Source organism: Indicator indicator, chromosome 4 (assembly GCF_027791375.1).
Source record: "Indicator indicator isolate 239-I01 chromosome 4, UM_Iind_1.1, whole genome shotgun sequence".
Lineage (NCBI taxonomy): Eukaryota > Metazoa > Chordata > Aves > Piciformes > Indicatoridae > Indicator > Indicator indicator.
In genome coordinates, this window is record NC_072013.1 from 4088458 (window position 1) to 4108219 (window position 19762).

The following is a 19762-nucleotide window of genomic DNA, read 5'->3' on the forward strand; positions in this document are numbered from 1 at the left end:
CAATGATCACCAGAGAACAGAGGCTCTGGCGATCATTATAGAACAGTAGTATCAGGATACAGGAGTTCTCATGGAAAACCTAATTGTAACTTCTGCAAGTTCATATTCTATGGGGACAAAGCTCTGGGAACCCACTGTTCCTGTCCCCAAGGTGTCACATCAGCCTAACACTCCCCAGCTGAAACAAACAAATCTTCATTGTAAGATTAAAAGATTATCGTTAACTGAATCATGAGTGAGGAACAAACATCAGAGAGCTCAGAAGATGCATGCAGGAACGCCCCTGCAGTACTCCATTCAAATTATTCGTGTGGACTCAACAGGGCTCAACCTCCTCATTTCCACTTGCACTATGTCTTACTGATGCCCAACTCTGACTGAAGAGGAAAAAAACTCCAACTTAGAACCAGAGTAAAATGAGTGAAGTCAAGATACACCTGATACTTACCACAAGAGCAATGACAACAAACATTAACTGGCCCTTCTTAGTACACGTAATGTACAGGGTAAAGACTATAAAGGAGCAGTCACTGTAACATTCATACTCCCCTAAGGACAGGACTGAAAACCTTGAGTGAATGGCAACAGTGCACACAGTGTAAAAACACAAAGGGGGAGCAGTAGGAAGGGCAGGATGACAAAAGTCTCTGCCCTGGACGCTCCTCTGAGGAGAATGTCACACCAGTGCAAAATACTTTAGGTGCTTGTCCGTAGCTGCTGCCACCACAGCTGGTGTCTGGGGAGCCACCTGCTGTGACTCTGGCTTCAGCTACTCAGTGCAGGAAGAGAGAACATCCTTTCAGGATGTTCCTTTGACCAGTACAAGCTGCAACTAATTACTTAGTCTTTGGAACAGACATTTTAGTAGGTCCTGTAGTGATAGGACAAGGGGTAACAGTTTTAAACTAAAAGAGGGCAGATTCAGACTGGATACAAGGAAGACTTTTTCTTGCAGTGAGGGTGGTGAAATACTGGAACAGGTTGCCCAGAGAGATGGTAGTCCCATCCCTGGAAACATTCAAGGTCAGGCTGGATGGGGCTTTAAGCAACCTGATCTAGCTAAACATGTCCTTGCTCACTACAGGGGGGGTGGAACTCGACATTTTAAGGTCCCTTCCAACCCAATAGCCCCCAGGATAAAAGCTCAATTTCACTTGAAAGCAGGGCTGCTATATCTTTCTGCTATATCTTACTGAGAAACATTTCAGCCATCATGCACAGACTCAGCAGGGCATCTGATGGAGCTTTTTGTCCCATTCCCATCCTCCCTCCCCTGTTTAACCACAGTGGTTTTTTTTTTCTCAGCACCATACCACAGCTTCTCTCAGGGTCATCAGATAGCACTGCATGGCAAACACAAGTGATGCCAGAGTCAGAAGAGTAAAGACCACTGCTAAAGGTGAACTAAACTTGATGCCCAGGGCTGTAGCCCCAAAGTCCAGGCACCCATCAGCAGTGACATCTGCCAGGCCCTTTGTGAGCAGAAGCCAGTCTCTAGGCCAGTTTTTAGATAAGATGCAGCATGGCCCACCCTGCAAGCTGTGTTTTCCCTTCAGAGTTAGGGATATATGGCCTACCAGTCCCATGGGGCAGTTTCTCTTCTTATCAGCAGTTGAGTCCCTGTTTCTACTAGCACTGTCTGCCCTACTCACCACACAGAAGGAGAGATAATAGAGGAACAGAAATCATAACCCACTACTGACAAACCACATCTGACAAACTGCAATTGGATGTGTGACCACAGCATTGGGTACGAGAAGAACATTCTGCTGTCTTTCATACTTACTACCCAAAAACCTAGCACTCTTACAGAGTGATTTAGTTTCATGCAACATAAGACAGGAAAGTTATCACTGCTTCCATTTCACAAATGGACAAGCTGAGGTTCACTGTGGGCAATCAGAACAGCCTGAAACAAAATCAGAGCACCCAAGAACTGAACTGAAGACTCTAAATCTTGTGCCTTAACATTACCTTTCCTTTCGCAGCATGACCTCCTCCCAAGCTGAGATGCTGCTTTTCCATATTCAAGGGTATTTCTTTCCTCCCTAGAGAGACTTGAAGGCTGAGCTGGCTTCTCTCTTCTTTCTCTTTGCACAGAGAAAAAAACACCCACAAACCAAACCACATTCACAAACACATTCCAAAGGCAGTCTTATTTAATCCCAGTGTAATTCTTGCTGCTCTTTCTTAATCCTTTCACCTGTGAGATAATTGCCAGCATTCTGGGAAGAACTCAATACTAATCATAGACTTGCATAAAAAGAGACAAAGAAGCAGATAAAACAGACCAAAGGAAATTGCAAGGCCTGAATTAACCATGCACATACACATCCCTTCCAGACACCCTGCTGAACTAGCCTCTTTCACAACAGATAAAAGGTCCAGTAATAAGCCTGCAGGAGAAGGCCATGAAAAGCCATGACAGAAAATGAAGGCTTCAGTTTTCTCCTGTGTGCACTGTGGAATGAAACGCCATAAAAACTGAAGACCCAGAATAAGCTATTAATAGTAATACCTATCTGCCTAATTTTCAGCAAAAATCAATAAGTAGGGCCATTCTGTCCCAAATATTTATGGCAGATTACTCTCCCAACACTTCTCAACCCTTATCCCAACACTCCTCCCAGATTACAGAATATATGTTTCTACTCCCCTTCCCCTCAGTCTCCCTTCCCTGTCATTCTATTTGCCCACTCTTTCCACTACTGATACATCCATTCTTCTTCCCCATAAATGAAAAAACTCCAACATTTCCATTAATTATTTAAGTAATTCTTACCCTGAAACTTTGGACTAGATGATCCTTGAGGTCCCTTCCAACCTGGTATTCTACGAATCTATGTCTTTGAGGAAAAACCCACATTGTCTCAATGTGCTCATTTCCAACCTGAATGCTTTTGTGCTTCTGTGCCATGTTATTTGCTAGCAAAATCCCTATACAGTACACTTAAGGCACCTCTCCTTTACGGTGTGTGTTTTTTATTTTCATTCTGTATATATCTGTCACAGTAAATATGTGTTGTTCCCTTTGTAAAATACCATTGATAGTTCCACAGCCATGAACGTATTTATCAATAGATATAGTTTTAATCTTTCTAGAGAACTGCTTTAGCACATAGAATCTAATTGGGAGAGTCCTTGGTAGAACAAGCAAATTATTTGGTGGTTTATAAAACAGATTGCACTGGTGTTTACAGAAATAGGAAAGGACAAGAGAACTCTGGCATTTATTGCCTATTCTCCTCCAGCTCTCTCCATCTCTCTGTGCCTCTGCTTATTCAACTGTAAAACAGGGAAAACAAATAATTAACCTTCTTACTAGATGGATGTGAAGTTGAATGATAAAGCTGTGCACTCGTGTATTGTTTTCAGGACACTCTGTGTCAATGTAGCAGCCTCCTGTGCAGTGGTGAAGGGCTTTTGTCCTCACTCTGCTGCAGAGGCACAAAGGCCCTGACAATTTGCAGGGAAAGCCAGCTACAGACTGAAGAACACACCTCTCACTTCTGACACCTCACCATTAAGCACAACACTATTCAGGAATGTACTCTAAGCCTTTATAAGCCCTTTGTCTGGACTGGAGATTGGTGGGATGTCAACATGCTACATGTACACTGCTGATGACGAACAATCAGCCCACAAAGTATTTTACAGGAGAATTGCAGATAGATAGGGCTGGAAATAGCATCAGGGCTGAAAAGCAACCACTCTTAGTAGTAGAGGCTGTAATTCAGCATCTCTTAAAACAAACTGCTGAGAAATGGTCAGCTGGAAATCCCAGCAAAATATAACCGTAACAAGCTCAAGGCCAGAAAGAAGAGAATCAGTGAATCAGTGTCCGTCCACTGAGAACATCAACAGGAAAACTCGTAAAACGGTTTCAAGCTCCCGAATCAGTCAGATGGGAGAAGAGGCAAAGAGAAAGTGATTCCTGAAATAAATTTCTTTTTGGTTATTTTTGGAAAAGGAGACTAAAAGGATGGAGGTTGGCACATTGGAAAGCTGACAAAAATCATTATTCTCTATAAATTGCTTTGACATTGTATAGGCAGTGACCTTCACAGCACTATACCAGTTTAATGGCATTTAGTTCAGCAGTAGCTGATTTCACTATTAAACAGGGATGCGTAGCACAAGATTACACAACTAAATCACACTTGTAAATATTTAATATCATTGCCTTTCTTTTTTTGTCTTTTAAAAAATCATTATCAAAGGCAGAGAACACAGTAGAAAACACATTTATTTATTCTATCCTGGAAAAAGCTTAGTGCTCATGCATTTTATCTATCTAGTTCTCCAAATGACTTTGACACTTGAAAGCTCTTGTGATCAAAACAGTCTGAAGGAAAGCAATTTTGCAACCATTTAAGAACTGATTTCATGCACTGATCAACATTTACCAAACTTGCCTGATGGAATAGCACAAAGTTTAACCCAATAGATTGATAGCAAGAACTTGAAGGAGAAAATTAGTAAGAAAACTACGCTGGTTTAAATAGAACTACCTTAGGAGGAAAAAAGAAAGAAACCCAGAGATTCTCTCTCTGCTCTTTTCTTCCCCCTCACCAAAGAAGAAATTAAAAAAAAAAACCAAACAAAACCACAATGTTATTTGGGAAGTCAAACTAGTACTGAGAGAAAAAAAAGTCATACTTTTGGCTGACAATACAATAAGCACATCCACCACATATTGCATTCATTCCATTATGGACATACAGTGCAGCATGGCAGGAAATGAAGTGTTCACAGGTTTCTCTTAAAATAAATCTGTTTTAAAGATGAAGTCAATACACTGAAGATGATCAGTGCCAGGAAGTGTTCTTTATGACAGTATTCCAGGAGACAAATAACAGAAGTCATGGATCTCTTCAGCAATTTAGCAGGAGAGGAAAGATAAATCAATGGATATTTAGGAACTCAACAAATTCCAGAGGAAAAAATAATTTAGTAAACTGAGAGAGGAAAAAGAGGGGAAAAAAATATGTAGAGAGCAGATTTTCCCATATGCCTACTGACTTCATTGAGACTGCCTGTGGAGTAAGACTATCCAAAATAAATACACGTAGTTGAAAATGATCTGAAAAATTTATTATTTGGATGATGGAGGTGGCCAGTCCTGCATGGCACTGGTGCCTGAAACGTGCATGCCCTTCGTCAGAACTGGGAAATGCAAATGCACAGCAATGCTGGGTGCTGCCCTGGGTTTTATAAAAGCTTGCAACATCTCTAATGCAGAGCTAAGCAAGCGCCTGTAATCCCTGTGCTGTGATGCAGCAATGTGCTCTCCCCTCGCAGGACAAGCCAACAGCTATGCAAGATCCTTTTATCAACATTCACAGGGCTGGAAAATAACTATTCACAGTTTGATTCCCAACATTACCGAGTGAACCAAGAACAGCTCAGAAAACTGGCAGCTGAATACACATGTAAAAGACAAAGGTTCTTCAGTGATATTTATTCTAGCCAAGTTTTAATATTTCAAGGCTTATAGCAACTAACTCTTTACGTAATCAAATGTAATTGTCTGATCCCAGCTGGTGATAAGCACATTCATCATCAACCTGGTCATTATTAATATACCAGTAATTAGGGGGAATAAAGGTGTGTGGGCTTAATACAATTCCACCGTACCTAATAAGACCACATCCCCTTTTAAAATACAATTATTTTAACATTCAAATTATACATTTTTGTTGCTACTACTAACAACTAACAATCACAGAGCCATATGATTTTAGAACAAATACTGAGATGCTTTTTTTAAAGACTTCAATAAAAAGAATTTGGTGAATTAAAAGGAACAGTGTTTTGCCTTAGAAATAATCTGACCCATAAGCAGTTCCCCAGTCAAAATGTGATTTTTATTAAATGCATGCAACTGACAGAATCAAATCGTAAACACTTACCTACACATACTACATACACTCTTCTTGCTCTACTGTAGGAGAGAAAGTGATATCTCAGGCACCACGGTGTGGTACTGCTTGGCAAATGCTACTGACTTTTTTAATGGTGACAACTGTGTACACAAATTCTCTAAGTACCAGTTCTGTTTGAAGTCTTTCCCCACAAAGCAGTGCTGGTAAAGGATCATTTCTACTAAATGCTTTGCAATCTTCTACTTTAATAAGAGGAGAACTAAGAGCATCGTTTACTAAGAATGGTCCAGAAACCCTCAGGTTAGTGTTGGAATAGTCTGAGAGCCAGATTCTTCCCTGCACTATTTCTTTTACATCGGTGCATTTCTTCTGCTTCAGTAGCAGTTATACCACAATAAAATCCTTGCAGTGCAGTGAAGAATATGGGTTTTAATACCATTACATCAAACCTCTTGGTGTATAAAGCATATCTAGCATATAAAGCATAACATCATCTCACAGAAAATCCTGATATTTCTAGGATTTTATCATTGCAGACAAACAACACATTCCCACATGCAAAACACCTTTAATTTCTGTGGGTTCTACCAGCTGTTTAGGGAACATAGTACCTTTAGCATAGCAACTTGCAGGATAAGTCATCTGAAACATAAATTTCAAAACAAAAAGGCTTCAAAAATAAATGAATATGCTGCAACCTGTGAATGCTGAATTAACACCTGATTCCTTGCTCTCTGTAGTAGCATTTTCTATCGTCTTCTCTTGTTTCACAGCCTATCAGTACTGATCTTTATTTAGGTATGTGCACTCAGAACAATCAAGGCTCTTGAAACAAATGTGGAAACGAAAGCCATCATGAGAAGTAACTCTAGCTCCATGCAAGAGGTGAGTATGGCCAAATAAATGAAAGGTGGTGAGTGTCACAGGCAGATCAGCAACTAGCAGTGGTGTATTGTCAAAAGCCAGAATCAAAAAACCAGAATACCGCTGTACACCATCAGACGTGACTTCATAACTGATACAGACAATACTGGGTGAGTTATATCAGACAGTTTGAGAAAGCATCACCTTCATCACAGCAATAGTTTCACAACCATTTGCATGGCATGTTATGCACTAATCTGTAGTCAAAATATTTACTATCAAGTAAAGCACTGCAAATACGACTACTGTTTCTAAGCACTTACTCTTAATGCATAAGTCTCAGCTTACACAGCACATATTTTCTAAACTGTTCAATACCACAATGTTATCACTCTAGTCCACAAAAGGCCACAAGGAGCCTTAAAACAGGAAACTCCCCTCTTTCATTGGGTTTCCTATTTTGCAGGCTGTTTGATGTGTGTGACGGGTCTATTTCAGTTCCTGATAGCATTATCACCCCTTTGCTGCATTACCATAAAACCCAGGAAATAAGCTATTATCCACCATCACTCCTCCCAAATGTTATCACAGAGAATCATGCATTCACAAAACAGCATTAACTGCGAGAATTAGAGTCCATTTAAACTGCAGCTGTTCCTTCATTCCTAAATAGGTTCTTAGATCAAAACTTCTCCCTGAATGGTCTCATTACCAAATGTCCCTTTCAAATGGAAGGAAAATAATTACTTTTAAAAATTGTGGGTTTACCGGTAACATTCCTCCCTTGTATTATGACAACCAGGGAAGTGACACCGAAATTCAGATTTTTTCCAAAAATACAGTGGACAATTTAGCTTTCAGAATTGTAAACCAAATTCTGCCTTCAAATGTCCTCTGGCAAAAGAAATGGACCTCTAATTTTGATTCTCTATTTCTAATTTATCTCATTTTCAGGATCTCAAGCATCAATTATTTAAGGGAAAGACAGCCTGTTTATTTTTAAGGATAACACTAACTCTGCAGTAAGAGCTTTCCTTTAAATACAAAACCAAAATCTGGGATCTAATATACATGCTGGTGTTCCTTTCAGCTCTAAACCCATGTCCTAGAAAAACCCACAGCCCTATATTCTGCTATTATCAAAGAAAACGTTGCTTATTATGTTTCATTTTCCTCTCTGCTTCTTTGCCTCTTTGTTACTGTCTATTGGAAGGACTCCAGTCCGCAGAGAAAAAAACGCTCTCAAATCTAAACTGAAAAACCTAAATGACAGGAAAAGGCACAATGTCTCTTTAAGAGTCAACAGTAAATTAACTTGCCCATAAGAGTGCAATAATTAGCAGTTAGTAGCTTATTAAAAGGATGGCAAAGGCCAAGCTGCCATCTGGGATCTCCAGTTTCTTGTGATTGTTATTATGTCAGGATGTGCAACTTGCATTAGCTTTCATGTCACTGTGCTTGCCCTTACTTTACATGTAAATTTTAATGAAAGATACGGCACTTTAAAAATCAGATGTCCATCAAAGGTGCTATTAGTCTGCCTTTTACAAAGCATATGGCCTGTTTTGCTACCTCAGCATCTCTACACACCACTGAATGCCTTAAATGAAGAAAACAGAGGAAGAAAAAAAAAAAAGCCTTTCAATGACATAAATTAAATATTCTATTTGGGCAGAGTGAAAGCTGAACCTCATTGAAAACAGAAGACTACAATACAGCATAAGAGGACAATATTTTAGTTCCTGTTTACACACAACCACAGTGCCTTTAACTCTCACAGGAACCATTCTTCTTAATAAAAATAAAAGTCAGTGAAGAATCAGCTGTTTATACACACATTAAAAAGACACAGTTTTAACATAAGGCTGAAAGATGGCATGTAAGAAAAATTATCTATAAACTGCAAAATACTTAGCATATTATTAAATATTTTATGCACAGCCATTATCTGTAAGCACACATGCTTATATGCACAAAAAACAATTTACCAGAAACGTACTATTTAATGACTCATTTATCTGCCTTCATACATATATTATGAAGAAGTATGAAAAATTATTGTAAGATGTCTATTCCTTTGAATTAGGTGATATTCAAAATTTAAGTGATTTCACTCACCAAAGTTCAAAAAATGCCATCAATTCTGGAATGTTAAGAAATAAGATGAATGCCTTGCAGTGATGTCCCCCATTATCTTACATTCATCAACTATCAGTCATCTCTAATTAGACTTGCAAGAATTACAATAAAATATTTGTTTCCTCCATAAATAAAATAATGAAACAGCAGCAAAAATTCACTTACAAAAAACATTGTAACAAAGGAATGGCATCTTCATTCAAGGGGCTTTGGTTCTATCAAAGAGGGTCTACAATTTGGGTATTTGTTAACCATAAAATTAAATGCTTTATTTTTAGATACCCATTAAGAGGAAAGTTAAAACTAAAAGACACCATCTTTCTAATAATGCCAGGTATTTTCCCATGATAAGGAAAACAAGCCAGATACTACACACATTTTGAAAGGATTAAAGGAAAGGATTCTAAGTGTAGAAATCAAACCCTGAAAATATTCACATTTAAAACCCAAATATTAAGATATTTTTACAAGGCAAAGCAGATCTTGGAAACCACTGCCAAGGTTGGCAAGATGAACATAGTGTTGTTTTTCCCCTTCTATAATTAGGTATTTATAGAGTACAAATTATTTAATTTGTTACTGATGTTTCACTTCAACATTTGCATAAACTCTTGACCACTCAGAAGAACTTATTCTCATGGCTCTAAAATCCTAATGATATTACTGGTGAAGAAGAACTTGAAATTATTTTCCAGATCAGTAAGGTCCAGTCATTTCCTTCTATCCAAGTCCACAAATGCTATTTTGTTTTTTCTGTGCCATTACCTCCTGGTCAATATTATTGACCAATTCAAAGAAATAACAACCTCACACTGTTCACTGAGAGCAATGTTGAACATTACGAGACTTAAAAGATCTACTTAGGCTAAGAGCAGTCAGAACACCAGGAGAGATGATCTGATCTTGCAACGCTAAGAAGTATACAGGGAATTTGCTATTCGCCTTCGCTCTACACAACATGCACTTAAAAATGTCCCACACACGAAATATGTGAGTACTCTCATTTCCATATAGGAACGGAGAAAAGACCTGCTTCATGGTGAAACTCAGCGTGCAGCTGCACAATTTTTAATCCAAAACACAGCTACTGATGGAGGGAAGGAGCTCAGAGCCTTAAAGGAGAAGCAGTTACCTGCAGACTGCATAGGTGCTACAAAGGTGTGCACACCAGAAATCAGGCACATCTCACTGTCATTCTTTGTGTCAGAGAGGACTTTCCAGTTCTTTGGGTGAATCTTAGCTCACTAAATTCAATGTGCATTTTGCTGTTGCTTTCAAGAAGAAGCAGGACTACATTCAGTGAAAATAGCAGTACCACCAGGAACACAGCCAATTTCATCTGGAGACACGAACTTCAATAGAAGCCAGATCCAAACCAAGAGTAATGGAAAAACAAAACCCACTACATATATAAGAGAATGGTTAAAAGTAGCAAAAAGGCAAATTATCATTCCCTTAACAAAGGCTGTCAGAGAGAACAAATTACATGGAAAAACATGAAAACACATTAACTCCAGTTCAATAGCAAATTAAAGTTGGATATTTATGATCTCCTTTTGTACCATCTACTTGCAGGGGAGTGTTAGGGAAATAAACTTCATATAATTGTTTCTTAATTGCCAGTTCCTCTCCAGAAAAGCTGTATTCAGCAATTCACGCCAAACCAAGTAAAAGTCCTCCCTGCTCATTATACATTCACCTCATCTCCACAACCAGTTTCATACACCTAATAATAACACAAACAATGCATATATACACAGTTCAGGTTAAAATGCATGCTGTATCAAGGTGCTTTTCTGTATCTCTAATACTCTACCTATTACCCCCAGAACACCTACAGTTCATCATCTTCAGCTTTCCAGGAATTTTAAAACAAACAAACCGAAACAAAACAAAAACACACACCCTAAAAAAAGAAGGAAAAAAAAAAAAACAAACCAAAACCAAACACAAAACCCCAACAAAAAAACAAACAACCAAACACAACCCAAACCACCAAAATTTAAAATCTCCTGATCTTTTTTAAAAAGGTAGAAGAAACCTATTTACTACAGTGGAAGCAACTAACAAAAGCCTTGTTTCAAATGATGAATGCAAGGTCACATACCAATACACATTGTGAAGAGCCCTTACAAAATCAAATACATCATATCCTTTGGATGCATACATAGCACGAGACAGAGTTGCTGCCAGTTTTCACTTAAAACTATGAGAATGCCAAAAAATATGAGCCCTCCAGGTACAATCACTAGGGTGTTTGGTACCACCTGTGAGCTGAAGGCCATGTGTGGGTACAAAATTAGACTGCTTGAGCCCTCTGAACGTAGTACCATTTTTCATACAGAATGATAGTTCTCCGATTAAGTCACTTGCTACAACTAGTGCTAAAAACTACACATAGCTGGAAAGCGAAACAATATTTTTACTCAGTGACACAATAAATTCAGAGCATAGGAATTAATTGTGAACTATATATTATAATCCTACCGGCTGAACTGCAAGTTTTGCTTCAGAAAAGACTTTCTATTTACTCCTGCACAGACTGTTCTGCAGCACAAATGCCACCTGAGAAAAGGAGGGGGCGACATGAGCTAACATCATGCCAACAAGCTTGCCCTGATCTACATTGACCCTTAAATCTCACTAAGCCATACATCAGCTAACTCAATTGTGGGCAGTGATGTTGAAGCAAAGTAATATTTTGTATGGTGTGCTTTAGGTTCTCACATTTTTTTTCAGTGTTCTGATGTTCATCTCTTGCTAAGAAGATAGTTCTGCATACAGTCTATGTGTCATCCTCCACTACTCACTTTAGATAGAATAGAAAAGCTATGAAATTAATTATTGGAATAATTTTTCTACTTCAAAACAGAATATATTATATTGATTACATGATGTACTCTATCAAGAGAATCCAACAAATCAAACTTGTTAAAAGAAAGCAGGGCATCAGAAAGAAGCATCATACAAGCAGAAAGTGTTAAATATGCTATTCTGGTCCCCAGATTTCAGGTATTACAGGAGAACTGATCACTGCTTGCATCTCAAAGGAAGGTGACTATGAACTCCAAGCTTTCATACATTTCCAAATCCAAAGTAGTACAATTAGTCATTTCATGCCTCAATGTCTTATTGGCATGAACACATCCAACATCCTCCAATGTTTTCAAATCATGCTGATCAATATATCAGATTCTTCAGTTGTGTATTTGTTGAAAAGGAGTAAGCCTCAGCCTAATAAAATCTTTTAATCTCTCTATCTCATTGGAAAATAAGACAAAGAAATGTATTTTCCTCAAGCAGTGCTTGTGTTTTATCAATTAATCCTCACCCTTCCCTCCAGTCCAACTGGAGACTCACAGCAGGTTTGCATCATTTTGCCTTTTTGACAGTTTTGATTAAGGATGGATGACTGCTCCCCTGCATGCTAAAGACAACTGAACTGCTGAAGAGCAAGCTGGAGCCCCAGAGCAGCCTTTCATGCCCTGTGCTCTACTGAGCTGCAAAAGAAGTGGACCTCTCTGTTAGGCAGTGCTGATCAGTTTTGTTTCCTTTGCAGCTTTTTGCAACTCAATTTCTCTTTGAAAAACACCTTTTCACTAACAGAGAAGATGAGAAGCAAAGCTAGGGAGAAACAATAGCTCAAAAGCCCTCCATCACTGAAAGGTACTGGACAAAGTCCAGACCCTGTTTCCACCAACAGCAGTGCCAAAATTCCCAGCAGTGACATCACTTCAGTGCAAGAGATTTGGCAGTACCAGCTCATTGGCCTCTGGCTCTGATTCCAGTTGAACTGATGGTCTTTGCACTCCAGCATCCCCTACCAGCCACAGGCAGCCTGACACCGTGCAGCCCATACTTAGTGTGAGCAGAGAGAAAATAAAATCTGTTAAGGCCTTAAAGATTTCACCTTAATAAATATTTCTTCCATAATTGAATACAAACTAGAAGACTGTTAAGAGACATTTAAAAGTAAAAGCATTCATTTCCAATATGAACCACATTCATAAAAATACAAATTGCCCATTAACAAACCAACACTTTACAAGCAATGAAGTCTTAGGAAGAATGCAATCTCTACCTTTACTTCTACCTATAGACAGGAAGGTGTGCGTCCAGTTAAGAGGAGGAACAAGAAGGATGTCCGTCATGGAGGAGGAGGAAGGAGGAAGCATAAAAAACAGAAATGGATGTCACCAGCCATACTTAAAACCCCAAGAAAATTAGCATATTTATGTAGCAGCCAAATCCAACAAAACATAATGCAAACCTTCATGCATTAGCACACCAGTGATATGCCTCATTCCACATCAAATTCAAAACAGCAAGGGAAACAACAGAGCAGGACAGAAATAAAATTAAAATCTCATGGTAATATATTTGCTAAACACATTTCACCTACCAGAGCTAATCTATTTATATATAATGTTGACATTGCATATTTATTCACACATATACATTTACATATTTTATATCCATGATATATTTATAGAGTAAATATTTATCAAAAGGGTATCTCTGTGAGTTGGTTGGCAAGAAAACTGAAGTCCCTGTTTCCTGATGCATCAAGGATAAATAAGGGAGGTTAATGTTACCAGAAGCCAACAGTTTTCACAATTTTTTGCCAGGCAAGGGAGTATAGAAAGGGATGATGACAATCATACAGGCCTGAATAGGTCATGCAAGTCTTCATGAGCCATCTGCATTGCAACTTGTAACTTAAATGGCCAAGTGTATCTGCTTTTATAATCCAATGCTAAACCACAGACTGCTACAAAGACAGAATCAGAACCATTTTGGTTGGAAAAGACCTTGAAGGTCATTGAGTCTGACCATTACCTAGCTCTATCAAGTCTGGTGCTACACCATGTTCCTTAGTACTATATCTATGCATCCTTTAAATACCTTCAAGTACAGTGATTCAAACACCTCCCTGGGGACCTTGTCTCAGTGTTTGATGACACTTTCAGTGAAGAAATTACTTCAAATATCTGATCTAAATATCCACTGGTGCAACTTGAGGCCAATTCCTTTCATCCTATCACTTGTTGCTAGGGAGAAGAGACCAACAGCCACCTCACTAAAACCTCATTTCAGATAGTTGTAGAGAGCAGTAAGGTCTCCTCCATCAGTCTTCCTTTTCTCCAGATGAAACAGCCACAGTTCCCTCAGCCACTCTTCAGAAGACCTGTTCTCCACACCCTTCACCAGCTTTGTTGCCTTTCTCTGGACACAGTGCGGCACCTCAATAGCTTCATTGCAGCGATGACCCCAAAACTGAACACAGTATTCAAGGTGTGGTCTCACCAATGATGAGTACAAGGGGACAATCACTGCCCTGGTTCTGCTTGTCAAACTATTCCTGATACAAACCTGGATGCTGCTGGCTTTCTTCCTCACCTGAAGACAATGCTGGCTCATACTCAGCCTGATGCAAATAACATGTGTTCACTGTCCTAGTCACTCCCAACATGCCATCCTCCTTCCTCTGCCAATGGTTTGCCATACTCATTTGCATCCTAAGCAACTAGGATTCAACTGAAGGGACCTGTTTGCTAGATGCTACTTCAACAAGCATAACTTCCAAACCAAAATCCCAGATGAGTACGTGGGGACAGAGTAGAAGCTTAGTCAGATGCTCCACACATCCAATACCATGGCCTTGACATGCGTTCATAAATAGCTGTGTTTATCCTGTCTTTCCCACTACACAGGGATGCTAAGCTGTACAGAAACTGAAAAGTGAGCCCCAACTTCACTTCTGATTACTTCCTAAACTCTCATGACCTCAGAGCAGACCTCTTGGCCTTCAACTACAAGACAAAAACTGATTATGTTCTAAGCTTCTCTACATTTCACTGAGATACAGGTAAACTATGTCTCTTTTATTCAAGCACCTAATTACTGTTGAGCCTTCACAGATGCCACGTTCTATCTTATTAACATGTTCATTCAATGGCAAAACCACTATTGTGTACATCTAGTCTAGGAAAGCCCAATCAGGCTCTAGAGTCTAAACTTGCATTTTCTCCCCATAAACAGACAGTTTATTTGGTTTTCCAAGTGCACCACATGCACACATCTTGCATCAAGACTTCAACCATGTAACTGCATTTGCAAGACTAGAATGTTTCACCAGTGCTGCTAACTCCTCCCTGCGTACCCATGTGTCCTGGTTTGAATTAGAATAGAACAAGTGCTGCTCGGGGATTTTAGTTTTCAGCTCAGTCTCTTCTACATAACTGCACTTTCTGCAATTAACAGCATGATTTCAAACACAGTGTCTGCTTCTAGCAATGATAATTCTCAATGTTTCTTCATACCAAGGACTGGAATGAAGACCAAGGTCACTGCTAAATCTTGTGTACCATGTTTGGGATGTACAAAAACAAGCCGCACCTGCAGGGAGGAGTGGGCAGTTCAGGTGACCCTAAACTGACCAGCTAAGTATCCGTTCCATATATGCCATATTCAGTATAAAGTTGAGGGATCATGAGGGTCAAGCTCTCTTCCTCAATGACCGGTGTCCGAGGACTCTGTGCTTTCTGCTGTCAATCCCAATCTATGAGTTTCCGAATCCAGATCGAGTATCTAGCTCCTGAATCCAGTTCCCATCTGCTGTTGAGTCCAGTCTGGGACTTCTGCCACCATATCAGTGGTGATGGTGATGCAATTGCCATCAAGGGGGGTGAGTGTGATGTTGGATTTGTATATATTTAATTTTATTACTCTTATTACTTTCACTTTTCTTTTCCAATTCAGATATCTCTCCCCCTTTTTCACTTTCTTTTCCCCTTTGGGAAGGGAGAGGGGTTAATAGCGAGTATCTGTCACTTTTTTAATGGCCAGCCCAGGCCCAACCCTTGATACCATGTCAACAAGACACTAACTCTGATAGAAGAAAATAGAGTCATCATTCTCCTCACCAGCTTCTCGCTCCACATGTCCCTAGTGCAAAATGGGACTAATGATCCCACCATGTCATAGTAAGTACACCTGCAGCACAATCCAGGCTGAGATATTAAAATGTGAACTCTGATATAGGCCTAGATTGCATTTGTAGGCCAGCCTGGGGTTAGCCCTCTTCTTTTTCTAAACCATTTTGCACTTTGCATATTCAGAAATTTCAGTTGCAGATACAGGACTTACAGGCCATTATATGCAATTCTCCTCAGGATTCATAATCAGTTAGGATCATGCCATGAGGCCTATTAACATATTTTTTATAATAATTACACACTTAAAAATAAAGACCAACACTGAGGTCTACATTTACCAGTCAGAAGCTGGAGTCATTACAGATGGCACAACAAGAAAGAAATGGCAAGATAAAATAGTTGTTGGGCTGCATGGAAGGCAGAAACATACCTCTTTACTGTCCACGGGATTATCTCATGCTCCCTTCTGGGCACCTGAGTCCCAGGCTGACAAGTAGCTACAGCTCATGGGACACGGAGGTAAAAATGCAAATGGCTTGTCTGGTGCCCAGCAGGCTTAGTTGCTTTTGTCATGCATAGCCCACCTCAGAAAAGCAGCAGGGGCAAAACTCGTTCATGATCAGTGACTAAAACAAAGAGAAGGTCAAAGGACTTACCTTGTTCACTCATCATCAGGTGTGAGAGGCCTTTGAAAAAGAGAGAGAGAGGAAGTAAGAAAAAAAGGAACAAAACAGGAAAAGAAGCAGCAATATCCATGCACATTAATCATAGTCCAAGAGGATTGGAGCTCACATACTTGAACTAGACCAAGTATGGGTGTTGCACACAGAGTACACATGTTTGCAGGTGCTGCTTTCCACACTGAGCAGGTAAGCATCTGTTACAGGTGAAAAAAACCCTCCTGGTATTTGCAGAACTGTGTTTCACATTTTCTTCATATCCCTTGGGGAGCAACTCCAGAGGCATTGTACCTGGTATGGCTAAATGGACTAGGAAAGCCAAGATCTGCAACAGGGCTCTGCAGGGAGCATTCACTCCCCTAGAGACAGAAATAGCTTCTATAGAAATAACTTCTCCTCAGCTAAAGATTAAAAATTCAAGGCTGCAGTGGTCAGTTAAAGGGAGGCCATGATTCTACTACATCTGCTTCAGTCAGAACACCTGGACTAAACGCATACACACACACAAGGAGCGAGCTACCTTCATTCTTCAACACAGTGGTCTCACCGTGTATTTTCAGTTGATCGACATTGCTCACAGTTACTAATCAGACACCAGTACACCAGACCTGGCAAGACTAAAACATGACATGCAACTTATTTTTAACATTATGGCATTTCTTTCCAGGAAGAACTGGAGATACAGCTTCTGAGGGCAGTGGGTTAGTTTACGACTCATCTGCCAAAGCTACTATTTGGTTTCATAACTCAAGGTAAAGCCAGACAGCAATACAGCTCCCCTCAGCAGTTACAGTCACTGTCAGCTCTGTAGATGGGGCTGTGATGATCACTTGGGCTGCTCCAGTCTCTGCTCAGTAATTCTTTCCAGCATAACCATTGCTTGTTTCAATTAAAATTCATTTCTAGCCCAAAATTTTCAAAATGCATACTGTACAACTGTATTCAGACAATCATCATTTAGATACTACTTGATATATATTCATGCCAAATCCATTAAGCCATCCAACTGACTCATTGCTTAATCTTTGTGCCACATGATATCACAGAACTAACTTAATAAAAATCAAGAAATACCCAACTAAAGCCATGAGTGAAGCCTTTTTTATTGAGTTCCCCAACCTTCTTCCTTTAGCTTGATCCCTTCTCCACATTTCTCACCTCTCAAAGCACTTAGTATGGTAAGGATTTTGATACAGGGATATACATACACACACCCTATCTTGAGTCAGTCTATTAATGAAGCATGGCTGTGACTTTCTTAATTTCACTGGGACTGAGAAGTCAGATGAATTTATTAGAATGAAAATTTTCAACAAGCAGCATGATGAGTTTGAATTTGTTTATTTCTCTTTCTTTTATACTTTTCATTTGCGTCTGCTATAGAAATTTAAAATCCAGATCATCCCAAGAATATGTTCACCCACAGAGAACTCCAGACCAGATAAGGGGATTAATAATTGTACAATCTAAGAAATGCAGATGTCTTAATGTTCTTGAAGATTATTGTGGATTTAGAAAAATAATCGTAAATACAGCATAGTTCTCTTTTTTGTTTGTTTGTTTTTATTTTTTTTAGCTATAAATAAACACATCAGAATTTCTACTGTGGGACATATTTCTAGTCTAAATTACAAAATATAATTTCACGGAATAACTTTGCTCTGCTAATAGAGTGGGTTGAATTTGTGTCTCTATTTACGGCCACTGACCCCACCAGTTTTGGTAGGCAAATCTTAGGTCTGAACAAATGAAAGTCACTGTCAAAGACATTGTAAAAGATGAGGAGACAAAATTTAATTGCTAGGACCTACAAATCATAAAGATCCTGTAGTAATGATGGAAAAGGCAAGAAAGTGGCAGTATGACAGGCAGCTGAAGCTCGCCAAACAGGAAGGGGATATCAGACCCATAGCAGAGATTGGGATTCCAAGCCCTCGGCTGTTGTACACCACAGGGATGGAAAGACGTGGCTGAGAAGCACATCATGTCAGTTTCAGGGTATACCAAGGGCCTTGTCCACTTGGGAAGATGGGACACTGCCCAAGAGAAAACTCCAGAGAATGTTCAAAGCAAGAGCCTGCATTAAACACACTGAATCACACCACAAGACTGCTTTCTCTCTCCACCAGCCACGAGCTAGAAAAATATCAAAACAACACAGATCTTTATTTTAACAAAAAAAAACAAACAAACAAACAAACAAAAAAAAACCCCAGAATTCCAGGTTCATTATTAGACAGAATAATAATATAAACAATGAAATAACATGCCAGCTTTTCTCATCTGAAAATTTTCCTTCCTTGCAATTCAACTCCAACAAAATATTAACAACCAAGATCTTCAACTACTGAGATCTGAAATCTGACATTTGCAGCCTGTGTAACAAAGGCCTTAAATTAGTCTCAGTAAAATCAACACTGAAAACATTAACTAACATCATTGTCTCGCCTTTACATCAGTTTCAAGACATGACAAGACATTAAACCAAATCATAAAAGTCAAAGTCATCTCAAAGTAGAATGGAGCATCACTATAATAAACTAATAGGGGAGCCAACAAGTCAATGCAGGAAGTGTGAGAATTTTTGAGACCTGCAAACTAGACCAGATTTTGACAGAACCATGTGGTCACCTATCAGCATGCCATTTGAGCATGATCCATAAAGGCCAGCAAAGCTTTCAGCAGGCTCGGATGCTAAATGAACTCATTTTGCCCCAAAACAATTTATTCTTGTATACAACTATTGTTTGTGCCAACAGGCGTCCTGTTCCAGGGTAATTGCATAAGAAAATCTGAATTTTCACCAAAATCCAGGTGAAACATGCTTTCATTTGAATCCTAGATATTCTCTGAGCAAAGACCCAGCACTGCAAGTCAAGCCAGTGTAGAACTGGGAAAAGGTTGGCACACAAACCTGCATGAGCCACAACAGTCAAGGGATTGTGTGCTTTTTCTTAACCAAGCTAGTCATTCATATAATCATCTAGTGACTGGGCACGACTTCTGCTCAAAAAAAGAGTGGGGAGCAAGTGCTTTGCAAAAAGTTTCAGAAAAGTTCAGAATGAATAGCTTGTCTGCCTGCAAAGAAATTCTGTGTAGAAGTCAGAAACCTGGTGACTTGCTATCCTTGAACCTTGAATGAGAGTGACAGTAAGGATGAGTGCATGGCTTCAGAAGAAGGCTCTGAACAGGTTTCTTAGATAATAACAAGCATCTGCTCGTGCTCAGCCTCTTGAGCCCCAGCCTCTTCAGACCT

At 39.4% G+C, this 19762-nt stretch overlaps 1 protein-coding gene across 3 annotated transcripts in view; it reads right to left on the reverse strand.

The window, feature by feature from the left end:
- NRXN3 (neurexin 3) overlaps positions 1 to 19762 on the reverse strand; it is a 909976-nt gene that overhangs the window by 851880 nt on the left and 38334 nt on the right. For 2 of the 3 annotated variants that reach the window (XM_054400548.1, XM_054400546.1), the window contains exon 3: positions 16483 to 16512. In XM_054400548.1, the coding sequence (XP_054256523.1) occupies positions 16483 to 16512 (30 nt within the window). Of the gene's footprint in view, positions 1 to 12969; positions 12982 to 16482; positions 16513 to 19762 lie in introns of all 3 variants that reach the window. The other variant, XM_054400549.1, reaches the window with a different exon arrangement.